Genomic DNA, 20,142 nt, shown 5'->3' on the forward strand with positions numbered 1-20,142 from the left:
ATTTGATTATGATTATATGTAGTTTATACCTCTAATTGATAGGCAAAATGTATCCACCTTGCTATAACTAAGGAATGCCATCTCAGAAACTGAAATATTGTTATTAACCAGCTAATACTTTACCAACAAGTCTACTACGTAAATGATTATTATTAGTATATGATTACTATTGCTGACACACATATATTTTATCATTTACCTATGATTTCATAATTGCTTAAGACATGATCTGAACTAATATATCGTCATTGTGATTCATGATACACATACACAAACTGATATTTTAATTTCACAAATACAAATTACAAGCATGCATTTATTTCTTTTCTGGGAATTGAATTTTGTTATAAGTTTTGAGAGACCTATTGAACTTACTACCCACCATATTATACATCGCATCTGTATTTTGATATTGTGATAAATTTTGTTTAATCTTTATCTTCATGCCATTTGTAACCACATCGTATCTACATCTCAAGCCCTCACAATTAATGAAATATGATCCACATAATTTTCTTGTGGTAGATCACAAACAACTATGTGACCTTTTAAGAATTATAAAAAATTATGTGGTGTGTTTATAATCATGCATTGGCTCACATGACCTAAAAGTTTCAGCAAGTTTATGTGTAAACATTGGTCTCAAAAAAAAAAAAGAAAAAGAAACAATGAACGCATAAATTAATAAATAGAACTTATACCTACCAACGTCTTCACTGTTTTCTATAGGTTTTTTATAGAATGTCAAGAAGGGTGGAGCTTGATTCCTTACCTACGGCTTAAGCATGTATGTCAGAAGATGATTAAGCTTCTAGCAGGATCGCGCTTCTCTATTTACAAAAGGGTTTCTAGAGTCCAGATTAATTCCTAGGTGATGGGGACATCAGATTTCGACACGTGTACCATCGCCGGAGACGCCGATCGACGGCCATGATTCAAAATCTTTATTTTTTATGATTTATTTTATTCATGTCATTTATATTTCATGTTTTTCCATTTGTACCCCTATGAGGGAGTTAGTGCTTATTGTAGCCCAAGGGCATTGTCGTATTTATGTTTTTTTTTTTTAATTTTCAGATAGCCTATATAAAGGCTTTGTCATTGTATTTGAGAATTGATTGATTGATTGAATGAAATTTCTATTTTGTGATCTCTTTGTGAGTTCTACAACTTTCTAGTTCTCTTAGTGAGTGCTCGGAAGACAACCGGTAGATCTCTTTGTGAGTTCTATTGGTTGACGGATTGAAGATCTTTTGTTCAAATTATTTTATTTTCAAACCCCGATGCATGACTCCACTTAATATTATGCTTCTCTTTTAAATTATTTTTAATATTATACTTATTCAGAGTGATGGTGAAATAGATGGGGATAGTATGTGTAGAATTCAAGTTGGATGCTTGAAGTGGAGTCATGCATCGTGCTTGTTGTGTGATAGAAAAGTCCCCCTCAAACTTAAGGGAAAATTCTATAAAATGATGGTTAGACTTGTAATGTTTTATGGTGCAGAATCCCCCCCCTGGATTTCAGCCGCCGGCCACCCTCGCAACCCTGGCTGCCCACCTTGCCGGTGACCTTCCCCTACCCGGCCAACCCCTCTCTCCACCAATTTCAAATTTGAAATTTGGAATTCAAATTTTAAATTCTTTCCTAATTTGGAATTCCAAATTAGGAAAGTTTCCATGATTGAATCCAATTTCAAATTAATTTAATTTGGAGTTTTTAAATCCTATTTCCACATCAGCAAACCAATTTGGAAACCCATCTCCTCTCTCCCTAACCCCCTCTCTCTCTAGCTATACCGTCGGTCCCCCTCTTGGGCTCCCCATTAATGAGTCAATTAACTCTCTTTCTCTTATTTGAAATCTAAAATTGATTTCAAATAATTTTCCCCCCAATTGCACTAAAATTGAAATTAATTTCAGTTTTATTTCCCTCTCCCCTCTCTCTCTCCACCGTCGGCCTCCCCTATTGGCTCTCCCTTTGAGTGAGCATTAATTCCCCTTTTAATTTGGGATTTCAAAATTAGATCCCAAATATTTTCCCTCCTAAATCCCTTAAACTGAAATTAATTTCAGTTTTCTAACACAAACCTCACCCTCTCACCCTAGCTCTACCGCCGGCCTCCCCTCATCTCTACAACCCGCCGACCCGCTCTCCCTCCCATTGTTGAGCTTCTTATGGCGACCATTCATCTTCACCTCCATGTCGCATGGCGGATCCCGAGCTAGAATGGGGGCTTGTGTTCAACGCCTACGGTAATCTCGACGTTCTACAATCGCCGTTCTTCGACGCGGGATTTGATTCCGACGAAGACACCGTTGGAGCTTACTTGGATCGGATCCTCCCGACCCTCATCCAAGTCATCAACAGACAACGTCCGGACTAGGAGTGGACCATCGACGCCCGACATTCCACGCCACCTCCACATCCTACACCTCCTTCTTCATCACTACGGATCGCTGGCACCGTCTACCTCGGAGTGGTTTCATCCCTTGTGTGGTTCTTCTTCTTCCGACATCCCTAGACATAAACGAGTGAGCTTAAGCCTCAAGGTGAGACAATCGCTTTGTTAACCGCCGGATTCTAGTTGGCTTTTCATCGTCATTACTATTAATTGCCGTCGTTATTTTATTGATCTTGCTAATTTAGCGGTGATAACTTGCCTAGACTTGGTTAAAATCTAAGATCCTTTTTGAAGTATCAATTAAGAGAATCATCAATATTGAACTTTCATTATTTTAACAAACTTTTATTAATTTTCTAATATTCAATTCTTGGTTTCACATCACTAGGTTTTCACAGTGATATGAGAAAACTTGGGTCATCGGAGTACTAAAGACCAATCAGCTATATCATTTAATGTGATAGACTTACTAGTTGTGAATTTCTGCATAAACCACTGAAAAGAACAAAGAAATGAAAAAAAGGTATGTTCCTCATACAAGTTCTGCTAGTTCTGCCCCATTGAGCATATAGACCGCAAAACACAATTTCTCACGTCAGTTGCGTCTACATCCAGTGGCTAGGATTTATGAAGGGAAAATTTGAAGTAACCCTTTAAAAGTGATGTTACGGAAGATATAGCTGGAAAATACTACGATTAAGTGTTGGCAAGGATTTAGTCTTGACCAACTTATAAAAAGGGGCCTGTTTTAAACTTAAATTAGCTTAAGGAGCAGGTTAACAAAAAAATTTAAAGAGGAACAAATACGAAGAAAAGAAGTATGTATTCATAAACTGGAACTTAATTATCCGGTTCACTTGAAACTGGAACTTAATTATCCGGTTTCTATTAAAACCGAAACAATCCGGTTTCAATAGAAACCGGTACTCCTATTCACCGGTTTTAATAAAAAAACTTTTTCCTTAGAAAACCGGTACTCTTATTCACCGGTACTCCTATATAAAATTTTAAATCAAGTTTTTTCACCGGTATTAACTTATTAGTAAATTTTAGATAAATTAAATGTTACTTATTTAGTTAATTATTAATTAAAAAATAAATTAAATATATTTAATTAAAATTTTGAGAATAAAAAGTGGAGGTCTGACGGAGTTCGGCAGAAGTCTGGAATAGATTAATGGAGGTCTGGTCGAGCTCTATATAAATTTAATCAAACAATAATTTTAATTAAAATAAAACTATTATGTATGAATTTCTAGTTTAATTTTATTTACTATTATGTATTAAAATTTTAACTTATTTACTACTTCAAACTAACAACTCATGAGACAATCCAACTAACTTTTTAGTCAAAACTCAAAAGGCTATCATCGGCATACCTTTTGCAAGATAAATTAAGGCGACTCTCTCTAATCTTATCTTCTACTAGAGCTACTCCAACCTTTTCACATATATGCTCATTTCGTATCCAATCTCTAAGGGTAAAGCCACTCATCCACCTGAGCATCCTCATCTTTGTCACACTTAACTTAGTATTATGCTTCTCTTTTAATGGCCAACATTCAGCACCATAAAGCATTGTAAGCCTCACTACCATCTTATAGAATTTTCCCTTAAGTTTGAGGGGTATATTTCTATCACATAAAAACTCTATTTAATTTAATTTTTATAAATATATTGATTAATAAAATCTCTATTTAATTTAATTTTTAATTAAAATTTTAATAAATAAGTAACATTAATTTATCTAAATTTACTAATAAGTTGTAATTTAACAAATAAGCAAAACGTATATTAAATTTTTATTTTCTTTAAAAAATGTAATTCACTTTTAAGTTTTCTAAGAAAATGTTATTTAAAATTTTCTTTTTATTAAAACTGGTGAATAGAGTACCGGTTTCAATAGAATTTATAGAAACCGGAGAAATAAAATCCGATTTCTTGTTAAAGTAGAAACCGGATAATGAAGTTCCGCTTTGAATAGAAACCGAATAATGAAGTCTCAATTTCTATTGAAATCAAATACTTAAGTTCCGTATTTGCTCCTTTTTAAGTTTTTTGTTAACCTACTCCTTAAGCTAATTTAAATTTAAAATAAACTCCTTTTTATAAATTGGCCCTTAGTCTTCCAGGTGAACAAACAGAATATCTTCATAAATGAAACTTCCAAGAAGAGTTGAAAATTGCCACAATAATGATGGCAGACTACATTTACACAGATTTTGTATATGTCCATAAGTTCATGAGAATATGTAATTTCTTTCGGAATATCGATTTCTTTCCATTTAGTTTCCGCAATTTTTTTTTCTATCCTTGATGCTCATGTTGTTATTGTGAAACTTAAAGGTATTATGATATATAGTACGACCTACATGAATGGTAGAAGTCCAAACACTAGATAGTGCTAAAAAGTATTCTGAATGGCTATCAAAAGTTACCTGGTTCAAAGGCCAGGTGCCAGACTTGTTTTACTGATTCTATCTCCCGTTCTTTTGGTGCGTGCAAAACAATTATTATAGAACCCATCACACAAAGAATGCAACCAAGAACACCAAGCGTCCTCAATTTTTCATTCAAAATAAAATGAGCTAGCACTGCACTGTATGAAAGAATTATTTAGCATAGTAGATAAGAAGTACTCAAAAGCTGGCTAGGAAACCAAAACCATTTAATTTCATACCTCACAATAATACTAAGAGCACCTAACGGAGTCACAAGTATCGCTGGAGCAAATGCATAGGCAGCAAAATTCGCTATCTCACCAACAATCACTGCAAAAAAGGGCAAGTAAATCTAATCAAAATACACCTTAAAGGTATTCCTAATTAGGATATAATGAGTTTATTATGTAAGAGTTCCAAATCATCGACTCTACTGGACATTAACTTTGAGAATATAGAATTAAAAAAAAAAAAGAAAATCAGTAGTATGGGGAGCAACACAGAAAGAGAAATGTTCAAGACATTTTATTTGTTTGATTGGTGAACTGGAAAGAGCAGCGTCACTTCAATATCTGGAGCACGCAGCATATTTACATACTTTCTAAATTAAACAAGTTCAAATAAGAATTATGAAATGACAAATGACTTAAATATTAGCATTAAATACTTCCTAAATTAAACAAGTTCAAATAAGCATTATGCAATAACAAATGGCTTAAATATTAACATTAAAAATGCAGACAATACAACTGAATAAAAGAATATAGCAAGGGATATTAAGCACAATAATGAATGTAGAAGAAATGAAAATCTAAAGGATAATTGGGTGATACTAAGACCAAATATTGAGATAATGACGATAAAATTAAGAAAACTTAAGCATGGGATCATGACCAAAATGTAAAGAACAGCTTGCCCTATTATATATTGTACTTGCATAGACCTTACATTGCTTACGTAGAGTTAGTTCTTAGTCGATATATATCAAAGTCAAGAAAGGAACAATGAGAAGCCATGTAATGGATTTTGTACTACTTTACAACAACAACAACATCAAGCCTTTATCCCGCTACCCGCTACGTGGATTTTGCACTACTTTAAATGCATAAAAAAAATCACTCACTACAATTTAGATAATTTGATCTGACATTGTAGGGCTATATTAATGTTGATCTAGGAGGAGACCTGGACACACAAAAAAGTACCACAACGTACATCTTCACCCTAAATGGTGTTACAGTAAGCTTGGTCTAATAACAAAAGATGATAGTTGCACTATGAATCATAGAGGAGACACACATGATAATTACTGAAGCCAACAAAGAGATGGTATGGCTTAAAAGTTTTAAAGAGGAACTAAGAAGAAAACAGAAATGTATTGTACTCTTCTCTGATAATGAAAGCACAAACTTAACAAAGACATCTTCCACTTTAAGACAAAGCACATATAAATAAAGTACCACTTGATTCACAAATGACTAGGAGATGATTTTTTGCAGTTAAACAAAATCAAAGGAGTATAAAATCATCCAATCATACTCACCAAAGTCATTCCCGCAGATAAATTCAGGCCATATGAGGCCTCAACTAACTTCCATGAATGATATTGTGGAGGTGATGAATGATTTTGTGGAGGTAATGCATAAAGAGATATTTGGATATTCCCAGCTAACATATTTACAAAGGCAAGTATTGTCTCTAAGTGGACATTGCAAAAATTATAGAGCCAAATTTCCTTGCTTAGGAGATGGTCATGATTGAGAGAGAGGACAAAGTAGGCTTGCACAAATCCTGTAGTCTTCAATGAGAGTGTGCGACAATAATGATACCTTCTACAAATCTCATCATCATCTTCACAATAAGTAGTTGCATCGTTTTTTTTGTTCATTCAACCACAACAGGTGGTGCCGTCCCTCTTTATTACAACTCAACACCAACAAAAGGACATCATCGTCATTGTGCAAATCAAGTGGATACATCTAGTAACGTGGTAACCCTAAACATCTCCGCGTCATATGAGAAAAATTCTCCGTGTATCTTATTTATTCTTGGGGTAACCCTAAACATCTCCTTGTCATATGAGAAAAATTATCAATGTATCTTATTTATTCTTGTATGACAATGGCTGCAAGGGGCTATCATTAAATCATGTAAAATTTTTGTCTCTATAATTTCTTTCTTTGTTGTGATTGCTCGTATCTTTGTATTTTACTAGTTACCAGAATCTTAATAGACACAAGATAAGTTATGATACAATATATTTGCGGGGATATGTCAAGTATTATGAATGTACGACATTCATCTATCACAATAAGATAGAAAATTATGGACCAAAGCATACATCATTTTTTATGTCTCCCACAAAGGTTGCAATCACCACCATAAATTCATTCTTGTCCTAAGCTTCTATGGTTGTAATCTCTTTGCATTGTTGTCTGTACATTCAATATCATATAATTTTAACTAACTGATGACCCTTTGCAACCCATTCAAAGGCCACCAAATCATATTTAACCAATGTGATTCCTTACGAAGAAACACTTCTTAAAATATCTCTAAGAATAATGAAATCCACCCCATATACAAAGAATGCCTAAATTCATTGTTTGTACAGGTGGAAGTAGGCCTTTGAAATAAATTACTTCTGGATCTATGAATTCCTAAAAAAGAATGTTACAAAGATTTCCAAAGGAAAAGAGAGGAAATGTGATGAGGTCATCGATAGGAGATTTCGGAGCGTCTATCAGAGACGATAACTCCCCATTGCATCACATCAAAATGAGACAAATCTAAAGAAAACAGATTACAGATCCTAGAATGTGGACACAACGAAATATATGATGCACCGTGGCTTTGGAGATATGTCAAACCTTGTAAATGTAGCATTTTTTTGTTCTATGATAGGGGAAAAAATGCATTTATACACTCGCACATAGAAATACACATATCCACATGCATATCAATCAATACATGAATGCTTATGTTGTAAAAACCGGTTTGGTTGGGCCGGTTCAACCGAACCGGCCAACCTTCTCAATAAGACGAGACCCAACAGATGGTCAGTACTGGGCTATTCGCACGAAACAGTGATGGTGGGCGGACAACTGAATTTGCACGAAGGGCTTGTGGAAGATTTCTTTTGTCAATTTTAGCAATCCAACGTGTTTGGAGATAAGATTAAACAACTCCTTTTCATTCCTACCATTCAAAGAGTGATAAATTTGGAAGAAGTTGCAACAAGCGAGAGGAACGACGAGGAAATAGGAAAAAGGTTTGTTTCTCAATTTTTTTTTATAAATTATTTTTCATTTCTTTATCTAATAATTAGAAACACCAAATTGAAGTTAAAGAAAGAGATTTGAAGCAAAGAGAAAGAATTTTGAGGGAGGAAGAAGAATATAGGAATTTTGAGAAAATTCCTATTTGTAAGTAAATTCTCCATGTTATAACTTTAATTAAATTTTGTTAATTAATCATATTTCTTTCATGAAAGTTATATTGTGCAATTTTAGAAATTTTGGAGAGAGATATCAAGATTATAGGAGTTGATCAACCAAGGATTCAACAAGAAAAGGGAATTTGAGATTCGAGGTTGTACCCTATGTCAAAAACTTGGGAGATTCAAAGTAGGTAATTATACTTGTGTAAAATTGTACTATTTATCTTCGTTTCAAATCTGAAATTTATAGTTCCTACAATTGTTTATATTTTATACATGTTTTTCTTTTGAAAATTATTATAGATGAGACAATGGAAAATTCTAATACATTAATTGATATAGAAATTGTATATTTGAAATTGATGAAATACTTTATGCATATGGAAGTTTATAAATATGTGAAAGAAAATATATATAAAAAAATGGAAGGTAAAGTTGAAATGCATATATGATACGTATATACATATAATAATGCAGATACATAAATGTTAAGGAAAACTATATAATATCAATTGAAACGAAGGGAAAAGGAATATCAAATGAAACAAAAGGAAAAAGGATATATATGAAAAGTACAGGAGTTACCCCCGTATGGTACTGGCTGGGGAAGCAATGTAGCCGTGCACGATAAAAAAAAATGGAAATGGAAATGAAAAAGGAAATGGAAATGGATGTACCTTTGGTACATTTAGACAGTGCTCATATACAATTAAATAGAAAAAGGAATGTATATTAAAGTAAATCTTTTAAATATGTAAATGAAGATATTATAATGTGCATAAAAGATCGTATGAAATAAAATGAATAGAAATTAAAGAAAAGTATGTCACTTGTTAAATGAATAGATATACAAAAGAAATTAATTTTATTATAATTTAGATGTTAATTGTTAATGATTACCCACTAAGTTTACTTAGTAAACTCAAACCATGAATTTAAATGACAACATGTAATTTATTATTTGTGTATTAGTGGCTCTTCAGTAAGATAGAGAAAATTATACATTATATTGGTTATGAATTGAATGAATTATTTCTACCGTCCGACTTTTAGCTCCCACCTCGTTAAATCGAGCATCCGGGTCGGGTCGTGATATATGTACACAGTATACTTTTTCTAGTTACAAAGCAATGCATTCATGTAAAGTAGAGAAATAGAGATAATATAAAGTAATTACTCAATAAAAGGTACATCATATAGTCTTCATTTGTCTAAATCTAAAATGTTTGCTTATTCCTTTAAATTTATTAACAAGAATTAGTTGTTAGTGTATTTGTTATTGCATCCAGCTTTTTTTTTAGATTTAAATAAGACGCATTAAATAGCACATTTGAAATGATATTGGTAAATTATGAGAGTACATATGTATCTAAGGACTATAGCACTCCATTTACGATATTTTCCTTCATGCTAATATTATTATCATATTCTTCAACAATGCTAGACCAATAGTACAAAGTTTGGCTTTTTAAATGCTTCAACACATTGCTTGTGATTTGATGGCTCTTTAAACAGATGTCATTATATGGTTAAATGTTTTGGCCTTTAAATAATCGTGCATCTATTGGGAAAAGGACATGTTTTTCCACTACCACGTCGTCACCCACACCCCACCCCCAACATCAGGCCCCTCCCACCCCACAACACACAGTCACACACTTTTTTTTTTACATTTTCAAAGTAGACATGAATCTTAGGGCATCTCCAACCGAAAAAATCATTTTTCATTCCAAAATGCAGTGATACACCAAAATGCAGTAAAATATTTGCAACGGAACTCCATTTTTCAATACAAAAAAAGAATATTCCTAGTATATTCTTTCTCATACTTCATTTTATATATTTTTAATCATAAATTTTATTTATCAAAATTTTGAATTAAATATATTATAATTATTATAAAAATATTTTTTTGCTTCATAAAATAATTTGGAATATTAATATGTCCTAAATAAACAAATATTTAGTTAATAAAATAATAATTACATTAGAACACATAAATAGGAACGAGAACAATACAATGCCAACTAAACATTAGAATTAGTATATTGATCTCACAAATGATCAATCAATATATTTCGCAGTGCAACGTGGGCATCTTTATTTTTTATTTTTGTATGGCAAGAGATAAATTCCTGAAACTGAATATTTTCATCCATCATTTTTTCGCCCTTCGTGGGTGACGCTTCTCTTGCAACTTGAACTAGTCCAGTGAGAGTGCGTTCATCTTCAATTATTATATTATGCAAAATTATGCATGTAATCATTATATTATGAAGTACATCTTTGCTCCAAAAATATAGATGTCATGTCATAATTGCGAAATGAGATTAAAAAGTTCTAAAAGTACGTTATACGTCTTTTCTATATGATTCCTATTTCATTGCAAAATATTATTTCTTTGAAGTATAGGTTGACCATATCGGATATATATTATCAGTCAAATAATAATCTATGTTATATTTTTTTTCTTGAATGACGTAATGACATAGATGAGTTATATATTGAGTGGGATTAAAAAATATGAGGGAATACTCCAACACGTTTATATCATTATTAGTACCTGACATACCAAAGTAAATATGTCATATCCAAATATCACAATCTGCCATGGCTTCCAAAATAATTATAGATGATTCAGTGCATCCCGCGTATTGCCCAGCCCACACGGTAGAATAATTTTTTTTATTTTCAATGCATATAATCTAAATTGTTCAACATTCCTAAAAAATCACGCTGTTCATTAATGTTAAGAAGTCTAGTCACATCATTGATTGTTAGTGATCTTAAATATTGTTCTACAAATATTTGGACTATTGTTCTACAAAATTTCTTCACACTTTTGACTTTTGTTGATTCGTCTATTCTGTAGCATCTACGGGTAATCCATATGCTAACATTCGAAGGACGACTGTTACTTTATGGAGGGGTGATAAATCAAGCTTACCGGTCCGATCCACTCGTTGGTGGAAGTAGATATCATGTGTTTTTACTGTGTCAGGACGCGCATGAACAATGTTCGAGACATTCGATATATCCGTTGAAACATTGTATCATACACTGGAATACTTGATAAGTAATCTTGATAAAGTCGACGATCTACAGCCTCGCAATCACGGTTAATAAAAGCATGTCCTATAACTGAGTCTCCCATAGAGGCGTGGTCAATAGATTATGTGAGCAGAAAATTGGATCATCAAATTGTTATTTGTTATTATTTGTTATTGTACGACGAAGCATTGATTCCTCTTCCTATAAACTATTTATCATTTAGAGTGTCTTCTTCATCTGAGGAAGAAGAAGATGAAAATATTTTATGCATATTGATAATGTAATGTTAAGATGATTTGAAATTCTGTTATTTATAGGGGAAATACAGTGATTGATTACATCTGGTCCATGCTTCTTAAGAGGTGTAAGAATCTCATAGGACACATTATAGTGACTGATCACATTCGGTCCATGCGTATTGAGAGGAGTGAGAATCTCATAGAACATATTATAGTAATTGGTCACATTTGGTTCATGTGATTCTCACACTTTGCAATAAGCATGGGCCGAATGTGACCAGTCACTGCAATGTGTCTTATGAGATTCTCATGCCTCTTAAGAAGCATGAACCGAAAGTGATCATTCACTACAATGTGTCCTATGAGATTTTCAGACCTCTCAAGAAGCGTGGACTAAATGTGACCAATCACTGCACTTCCCTTATAAATAGCTAATTTTCAAATCATCTTAACATCATATTATTAATATGCATAAAACTTTTTCATCTTTTTCTTCCTCGGATGAAGAAAACACACTCCAAATGATAAATAATTTACAGGAATAGGAATTAATATTTCATCATGCAATAACAAATAACAATTTTATGATCTAATTCCTTCTTACACGATATATTAACCACATCTCTACGGGAGGTTCAGTTATAGAGCGTGATTTTATGAACCATGATCGGGAGGCCGCAAATCGTCGACTTTATCAAGATTACCTTTTTAAGTAATTAAGTATACAATGATACAATGTTTCGACCGAGATATCAAATGTCTCGAACATTGTTCATGTATGTTTTTGAGGAAGTAAAAACACATGATATCTACTTTCACCAATGAGTGGATCGCACCGATAAGCTTGATTTATCATTCTTCCAGAAAGTAACAGTCATTATTCAAATGTTAGCATATGGATTACCCGCAGATGCTATAAACGAGTATATTAGAATAGGCGAATCAAGAATAGTCGAAAGTGTGAAGAAATTTTATAGATCAGTAGTTTAAATATTAAATATTCTCAAAGCAATATTTAAGATCACCAACAATTAATAATGTGATTAGACTTCTTAAAATTAATGAACAACATAATTTTTCAAAAATGTTGGGCAGTTTAGATTGTATGCATTGGAAGTGAAAAAATTATCATACCGGGTGGGTTGGGCAATACGCGAGACATACTTGATCATATACAATTATTTTGGAAGCTGTGATAGATTATGATCTTTGTATATGGCATACTTATTTTGATATTTCATACACTAATAATGATATAAACGTGTTGGAGTCTTCGCACATATTCTCTAATCTCACTCAATGCATAGCTCCTCCCTGTTAATACATCAATCAAGGAAAAGAATATAACATGGATTATTATTTGGTTGATAATATATATTCGAAATAATTAATCATCGTGTAAACAATTCAAAAATCATGTACTCCAAAGAAATAATATTTTGCAATGAAACAGAAAGCATGTAGAAAAGACGTAGAACGTGCTTTTGAAACTCTTCAATCATGTTTCGCAATTGTGGCAGAACCTGCATGTTTTTTTAGCAAAGATATACTGCATGATGTAAAGAATACATATATAATTTTGCATAATATGATAATCTAAGATAAACGCAATCTCACTGGATCAGTTCAAGTTGCGAGAGAAGCATCACCCCAGAGATCGAAAAGGTGATGGATGAAAATACTCAGTTTCAGGAATTTATCGCTTGCCATAAAAAAATCAGAAATAAAAATGCTCACATTGCACTGTGAAATGCATTGATTGATCATTTGTGATATCAATATATTAATTATAATGTTTAGTTGCCCTTGTATTGTTCTCATTCATATTTATGTGTTATAATGTTAAGTGGCTCGTAAGGATTCTAAGAAAGCAATAGGAAGAAAATGTAATGAAACTATATTTCCATATATAGGTTTTAATCAGATTGATGCATACTTCAAAATGTTTCTAAAATTATAACAATACAAAAGCTTAGCTCATAAAATGGTTTAGCATGAATGCATGTGTACATGTATGATAGATCAAAAGCATTAAGAGTGTTAATGAAGTTTATGATTGTAGGAAATACAAACATATATAAAGAAAAATGATTGATTCTGCTATATACAATCATCATTAATTGGCCTCATCCAAATTAATTGGGGTAAGCTTTATAAACATTTCCCCTTCATTTGTTTCTATCAAGCGTCACATGCAGTGTTAAGTGCTAACTTTAAATTATGCAAATCATCATTCACAATTAATAATCAAACTACCTTCTATCTATCCATTTTCCCTTTTTTTTTTATTATCTCTTTCTCTCCATATGCCTTTAGATAGATTTTATCTGCCAACATGACCTTTTGCGCTCCACACTAGGTGCCCTAAACACATTGTCAATCTTCTCATCTACGGAGTTGGGAGTTGTTTTAGAACTTTGCTTGATTGGATACAAGCATTTAGTCTTTTGACTTCGGGTGGATTATTAGTTCAAGCCGCCCATGGTAATCCATGTGAAAACGTTATATTTCAAATTCATTCCGTGAGGTTTGGAGATCAATCAAACCCTTATCCCCAAACTAAGAATATGAAAATTTCCTTAACAACAATATTACCGAAAAGTTTGAATATGATGGTGCGGATATATTTGCCCTACAAAATGACATTTTAGAAATACCGCAAGTCTTTATGGAATACTAGATATTGAGTTTGTAAGTTGTTGCTACTACCCTCATTTTCTTAATTTACTTACTTGTTATCATGCCAACCCACCACAATGGCTCCTGCAAGTATGAGAATCCTCCCAAAGCTGAAACAGAGAAAAGCAACAACAAAATACCGTGAATAAAAACTCAACATAGTTAACCAAAACCCGAAAAAAAAAATCCCAACAACACAGAATCACTCCATTTCAAAAGTAGGAACCTACCTGCTCTTACTCCATAAGTGCCGGCTTTCTTAAGCCCCTTCTTCTTCACAATAAAACTGGTACCGATGAAAAAACTCGAGGACAGGGCAAGGACAAAGCCTCGGAAGTTATCGGCGGACATCCCCATGTATGGAGCTCGCTGCACATAAACCCTATTCCTCTCTGCGAAACATTCCCAGATGCCCAAATTAGAAATCAATGAAGGAAACTTACAAAGACTACAAAGAGAAAATCGTCTTCTCCCGCTCTCTCAAACTCACTCACTTTCTTCTCACGAATATCAAAAGAATAAGCGATCCTTTACCCCGGCGAGGTCGCCGGTCGAAAAGAGAAGGAGAAGGAGAAGGAGAAGGAGAAAGCAAGATTGGAAACACCATTTCCGTTTAAACTTATAAGATGGCTGTCCGGCGATACCAGCTCTACCTTTTCAGATGGCTGTCTTGAATACTCCTTCGCAGCACTTTATTATCGTGCTCCACTGCATTGGAACAAATGATTTTTTTTGAGAGCCGGATGCAAGGCTTGTCGAAGGTCAAGACTCGTCTTCACCTTATCGTGCACCGAAGGTACATGACAACGGAAGGTTAAAAAACTTTCAAATGCCGGATTCTGGGGGGCCGAAACTGATACGAAATGCGATATTTTTCCTGGCCGTTAAGGCTGTCTAATTAGCGACCGGATTACTTGCGGCTCAGATTTAATGATAGAACGGTAGGGTAGTCGGGCCGCCCGTTTCTATTATTTTTTTTATAAAAAAAAATTTAGCCAAATAATAAGAAAGTCATCCTAAATGAAGTCTTAAGCTCCGTTTGGGACGGCTTTCTTATTGTTTATTAAAGCAATTTTTTAGTAAGAAAGCCGTTCCAAATGAAGTCTTAAGCTTCGTTTTGAGACAGCTTTCTTCCTGCTTCTTAAAATAACTTTTTAGTACAAAAATTAAAAATTTGTACTAAAAAACTGCTTGTAGAAGCAGTAAAAAGGTCATCCCAAACCAAGCCTTAGTGTCAAGCTTCCTTTGGGATTTCTCACCGCTTTGTTTTTAGGTCGTAATCATAATTTATGTTTAGCAATTATTTTTCCATAACTTCAAAAAAAATGTACTAAAAAACTATTTTTTACAGCAAGTTTGAACATTTAGTATCTTTACAGTAGTTTATATAACAGTAAGAAAGATGTTCCAAATGAAACCTCAGACAAATTGATATATAAGACTCTCGTCAAGTAGACTATCATAGTCCAAAAACTCGTCTCAATTGGCAAAAAAAACTTATTAGCTGACAAACTCTAAATTTTATTTTAAGATTAAACGTCTCTCTTTCTTTGTCATATTTCAATAATTCATTCCAAAGAAGATATGAATTATCATTTATTAGACAAATTTGAATCCAACAACGAACTTTTCCTAACAATCATTGATTGCTATGCAATTATCTGTGGCAATTTTGTCGTTCAATTCAACCCTATATGAGAAGCTCTAAAATTATCAATATTAGCTTCTTAAGCTTGCAAAACTTCACGAGGGGCCCGACTTGTGAATTCATAGGCCGGGTGGGCTGACCAAATTCATCTTTGAGCGACATAAGCAAAAAAAACGGATTCAAATTAGTTTTTTTTTGGAAAAATGAATGCTGGAATTCTGCCACAATGATTTTTTTATTCTTTTCCAGCAAGTGTGCTACCTATGGGTGTAACTAAGTCAAGCCGACTCGTAAGCCGATTTGGGCTCAACTCGTTAACAGGCTCGACGAGTCGGGCTTTCGAGCTCAACGGCTTATCGAGCTCGAGTTTGAACAACACATCGCTCGACTTGCGAGCTCATTAAGTAGCTCACAAACGGATGCGGAGTACCGTGGGTTGGAATTTCAGCATGCATGAAATCGTGGGCAGAAGTGCCGCTGACATGCGGAAATTTCCGCGGGCAGGAAATCGCAAACAGAACTTCAGCGGTCGGAGATTTCAACAAGCAGGAAATCACGGGCAGATGTTTCGCGACAGGGAAGTTTCGCGGTTGAGAATTTCTGCGGGAAGATGTTTCGCATGTGGGAAGTTTCGTGGGCGGAAAGTTTTGTTGGGCGTCCTCGAAGCCACGTGGTTGTTTCATATAGACTTCATCTTCTAATTCGCCGTGGAGAAAGGCGTTCGAAACATCCAATTGAGTGACTTTCCAGTTGCGGTTGAGAGCCACCGTGATTAACATCCGGATGGTAACCATTTTTGCCACCGGACTGAACGTCTCGGTGAAGTTAATGCCGAATTCTTGTGCACAACCTTGTGCAACGAGGCGGGCTTTGTAGCGCTCCACTTGGCCGTTCGGGTAGAGTTTTGTTTTGAAGGTCCATTTGCTGCCCAGTATTGGTTTGTCCGCGGGTGGTGGGACTAAGAGCCATGTACCCTGTTTGATCAAAGCTAGAAACTCGGCGGACATAGCCGAGCTCCATTCCGCGTGTTTGGATGCTTCTGCATATGAGGTAGGAGTCTTAGTCTTGATGGTAGTAGCGGAGAGATCCAAGATCTGCCTTGGTTTTGAGATGCCCGATCGCAGGCGAGTCTGCATGGGATGACGAATAGGCTCGGTGGAAGGGAGTTGAGTCGGATGCGTGATTTCATGAGTCGGTGCTGAAGAGACCCTGCTAGCACGTTGAGGTGAGGCAGTCGGCAGGTGTGAGGAGGATTGCGGCCTGTGTTGAACCGTGGACGACGGAACTAGCAGCAGAGGCGACAAATATTCCGGATTATTTGTAGTAGGCGTATCCAAGGTGATCTGAGTTGTTTTATACGGAAATTGGTTCTCAAAGAATATGACATTCCGGGAGGTGTAGACACGATCTTGTAAAATGTTGTAACAATTGTATCCCTTGTGTGCTGCAGAGTAGCCGATGAACACACATTCTTGAGATCGAGGCGACAGTTTATTAGGGGCATACGGCTTGGTCCAAGGAAAACATAAAAATCCAAAAATTCGAAGGTGTGCGTATGACGCAGGACTCCCGTTCAGCTTATGATAGGGAGTTTGGTTTTGAATGACGGATGAGGGTAGCCGATTTATAAGATACACGGCTGTTGTGGTGGCTTCGGCCCAAAACGAGAGGGGGAGATTGGCACTGTGAAGAAGTGTTCGCGTCATTTCTATTATGTGACGATGTTTCCTCTCGGCGATCCCGTTCTGCTCTGGGGTATGAGGACAGCTCATTTGATGTGTTATCCCATTTGCAGCCAAATAGTTTCGAAAACTATGGCTTTTTTACTCGCCGCCGCCGTCGGAGCGAAGAATCAGAATCTTAGTTTTGAACTGGTTATTGATTAGATTGCAAAAGAATTGAAACTTGCTAAACACTTCATCTTTGGATTTGAGCAAAAATAGCCATGTAAATCTAGTACAATCGTCAATGAAAGTGACGTAGTAGCGGTAACCAAATTTAGAAAGACAAGGAGCAGGCCCCCAAATGTCCGAATGAACAATTTGGAAGGGCTTATTACAAATAGAATTACTGACAGGGAAGGGTTGTTTGTGCATTTTAGAGGTGTTACAAGAAATGCAAGTGGTGTTAGTAGAAAAATTGTCTACATCTGCAATGGATTTCGCAAGAATGCTGATCTTGCGGCTGTGAGGATGTCCTAAGCGTTCGTGCCAGAGGTTCTTCGGACGCATGGTAGATGCCAGGGCCGCTTCATTATGCTTGGTAGGGAGCCTGATGTGGTACAGCCCATTGCGCTTGGGTCCCCGAAGAAGCACCTGATTGTCCTGAAGGCTCTTTATAACGAATTCGTTAGCGGTAAAAGAAATTGACACATTGTTGTCGGAGGTAAGGCTAGAAACCGAAAGAAGATTATGTTTTAAATTAGGAACATGTAAAATTTTTCGTAGATAGAGCTTACGAGTGTGCTTGGGTAACGGCAAGATGCCTTGACCCGAGTTCTGAATGGAAAGATTGCTTCCGTTGGCGATGGATACCGAGTCATAGCCGGCGTAAGGGACCGAATGCTGAAGATTTGTGGCATCTGCGGTGAGGTGGGAGGAGGCACCCGAGTCCAAGATCCAGTCATGCGTATTGACTTGTTATTGTTGTGCCGTGAGCGCCCGCGAATTCGTCGGTGGTGCGTAATTGAGGTTGCATCTGTGCCAGCAGTTGATAGCCGCGTGGCCGAGCTTGCCGCAAATCTGACAAGTGGGACGTTGAGTGGGGGGTCGAACAGACGATGATACTTCGCCTGGCTGCATTTGTCTTTCGTTCGTCTGTTGTCTTGGAAATGGACCCTTGCCTCTCGGCTTTTTCCCTCTGTAGTTGCGATTAGAGAATAGCGCCATGGACTCAGTTTGTTGAATCTGGTCTTTGAGATTCTGCTGCTGAAGGATGATTTCTTCACTGCTGAGAAGTGAATAAAGATCGTCCAGGTGGATGGGTTGCATCGATGTTCTGATGGCCGTCTTGAAAGAATTGTAGGCAGAGGGCAACCCGTTCAAAATGTAGAGAACAATGTCTTCCGTATCAACGGTGGAGCCGGCGGCCGCGATGTTGTCTACAATTGTCTTGATTTGATCAAGATATTGTCCCATGGTGCGATCTCTCATCTGGATTTGATGTAGCTCATTCTTGAGCTGAATTACGCGCGATCGGTTGGTGGGTTGAAGTCTTCGTTCTAGAGCAGTCCAGACTTCGTGGGCGGATCCAAGATTGATAACGTATGGTAGAATCGGTGGAGAAATGGTTGCAAGAATGGCCGAAACAAGATTGCGATCAACCAGCTTCCATCGATTTTGTTCCTGAAGAGTCGAGTTCGGTGAGCTGACAGCTTGGCCGGTGAGATGTGCTTCGTATCCATTGGCGGCGAAGTGCTGAGACAGTTGCAGTCGCCATATGGAATAATTGTCGGAGGTGAGAGGATTTGGGACCATATTCTTGACGTTTGAGATCAAGAATTTTAGCTGGGGGGGATGAGGAGATCGGAACCTTGATTTGAGGTGGTGGACATGTTTCTGTCTTCCGCTCCGGATCGGCGTGATCCGGCGTCTTCTTCGTCCGCCATGATCCTAGCAACCGCTGGACAGACAAGCGCGAGGGGGACGAACCAAGATCGAGGCGGTAGAGCTTAGAAGCTCTGATACCATGAGAAATTCCTTCACTGGCTGAAGGAGAGAACCGGAGGAGAGGAGGAAGAGAACGCAAGAAACAGAGAGATAACGGAGATAATGAAATTCATTAATTAACAGACTATTACAGATAGAGTAATATATAGACAAGTTTACAACCAAGAAGGTACAAATGCTGACGTGGCAAGAGACACTAAACCGTTGGTACTTAACACGGTAGGGTAGTCGGGCCGACCGTTTCTATTATTTTTTTATAAAAAATTACAAAACAATTTAGCCAAATAATAATAAAGTCATCCTAAATGAAGTCTTAAGCTTCGTTTGGGACGACTTTCTTATTGTTTCATAAAGCAATTTTTTAGTAAGAAAGCCGTCCCAAATGAGGGGCTTCGTTTGGGACAGCTTTCGTATTGCTTTTTAAAACAACTTTTTAGTACAAAAATTTCAAATTCAAGAATTTTTTATACTAGAAAGCTGTTTTAGAAAGCAAGAAAAAAGCAGACCCAAACAGCCTTAGGCTCTGTTTGGGACGGCTTTTTTATTGCTTTTTAAAACGGAGTTGTAGTACA

General features: G+C 35.9%; 1 protein-coding gene across 1 annotated transcript; it reads right to left on the minus strand.

The window, feature by feature from the left end:
- Positions 1–4,844: 4,844 nt before the first annotated feature.
- Positions 4,845–14,866, minus strand: LOC110105656 (probable magnesium transporter NIPA5). The gene is made up of 5 exons (XM_020835249.2): positions 14,749–14,866; positions 14,485–14,646; positions 14,308–14,364; positions 5,086–5,176; positions 4,845–4,999 (listed from the first exon to the last, which is right to left on the minus strand). Exons 2-5 carry the CDS (start codon positions 14,609–14,611, stop codon positions 4,975–4,977), a joined length of 300 nt encoding a protein of 99 aa, XP_020690908.1. The 5' UTR covers positions 14,612–14,646; positions 14,749–14,866; the 3' UTR covers positions 4,845–4,974.
- Positions 14,867–20,142: the final 5,276 nt, after the last annotated feature.

This window comes from Dendrobium catenatum, unplaced genomic scaffold, assembly GCF_001605985.2.
Source record: "Dendrobium catenatum unplaced genomic scaffold, ASM160598v2 fragScaff_scaffold_671, whole genome shotgun sequence".
NCBI lineage: Eukaryota > Viridiplantae > Streptophyta > Magnoliopsida > Asparagales > Orchidaceae > Dendrobium > Dendrobium catenatum.

Bases quoted from the DNA above. Each gene is read 5' to 3' on its own strand.
- LOC110105656 (XM_020835249.2), bottom strand. From the start codon at position 14,611: ATGGGGATGTCCGCCGATAACTTCCGAGGCTTTGTCCTTGCCCTGTCC. The intron at 14,365-14,484 runs GTAGGTTCCTAC...TCTCTGTTTCAG, and splicing joins CACTTATGGAGTAAGAGCAG to CTTTGGGAGGATTCTCATAC. The intron at 5,177-14,307 runs GTAAGTAAATTA...CCTTTTTTGCAG, and splicing joins GTGGGTTGGCATGATAACAA to TGATTGTTGGTGAGATAGCG.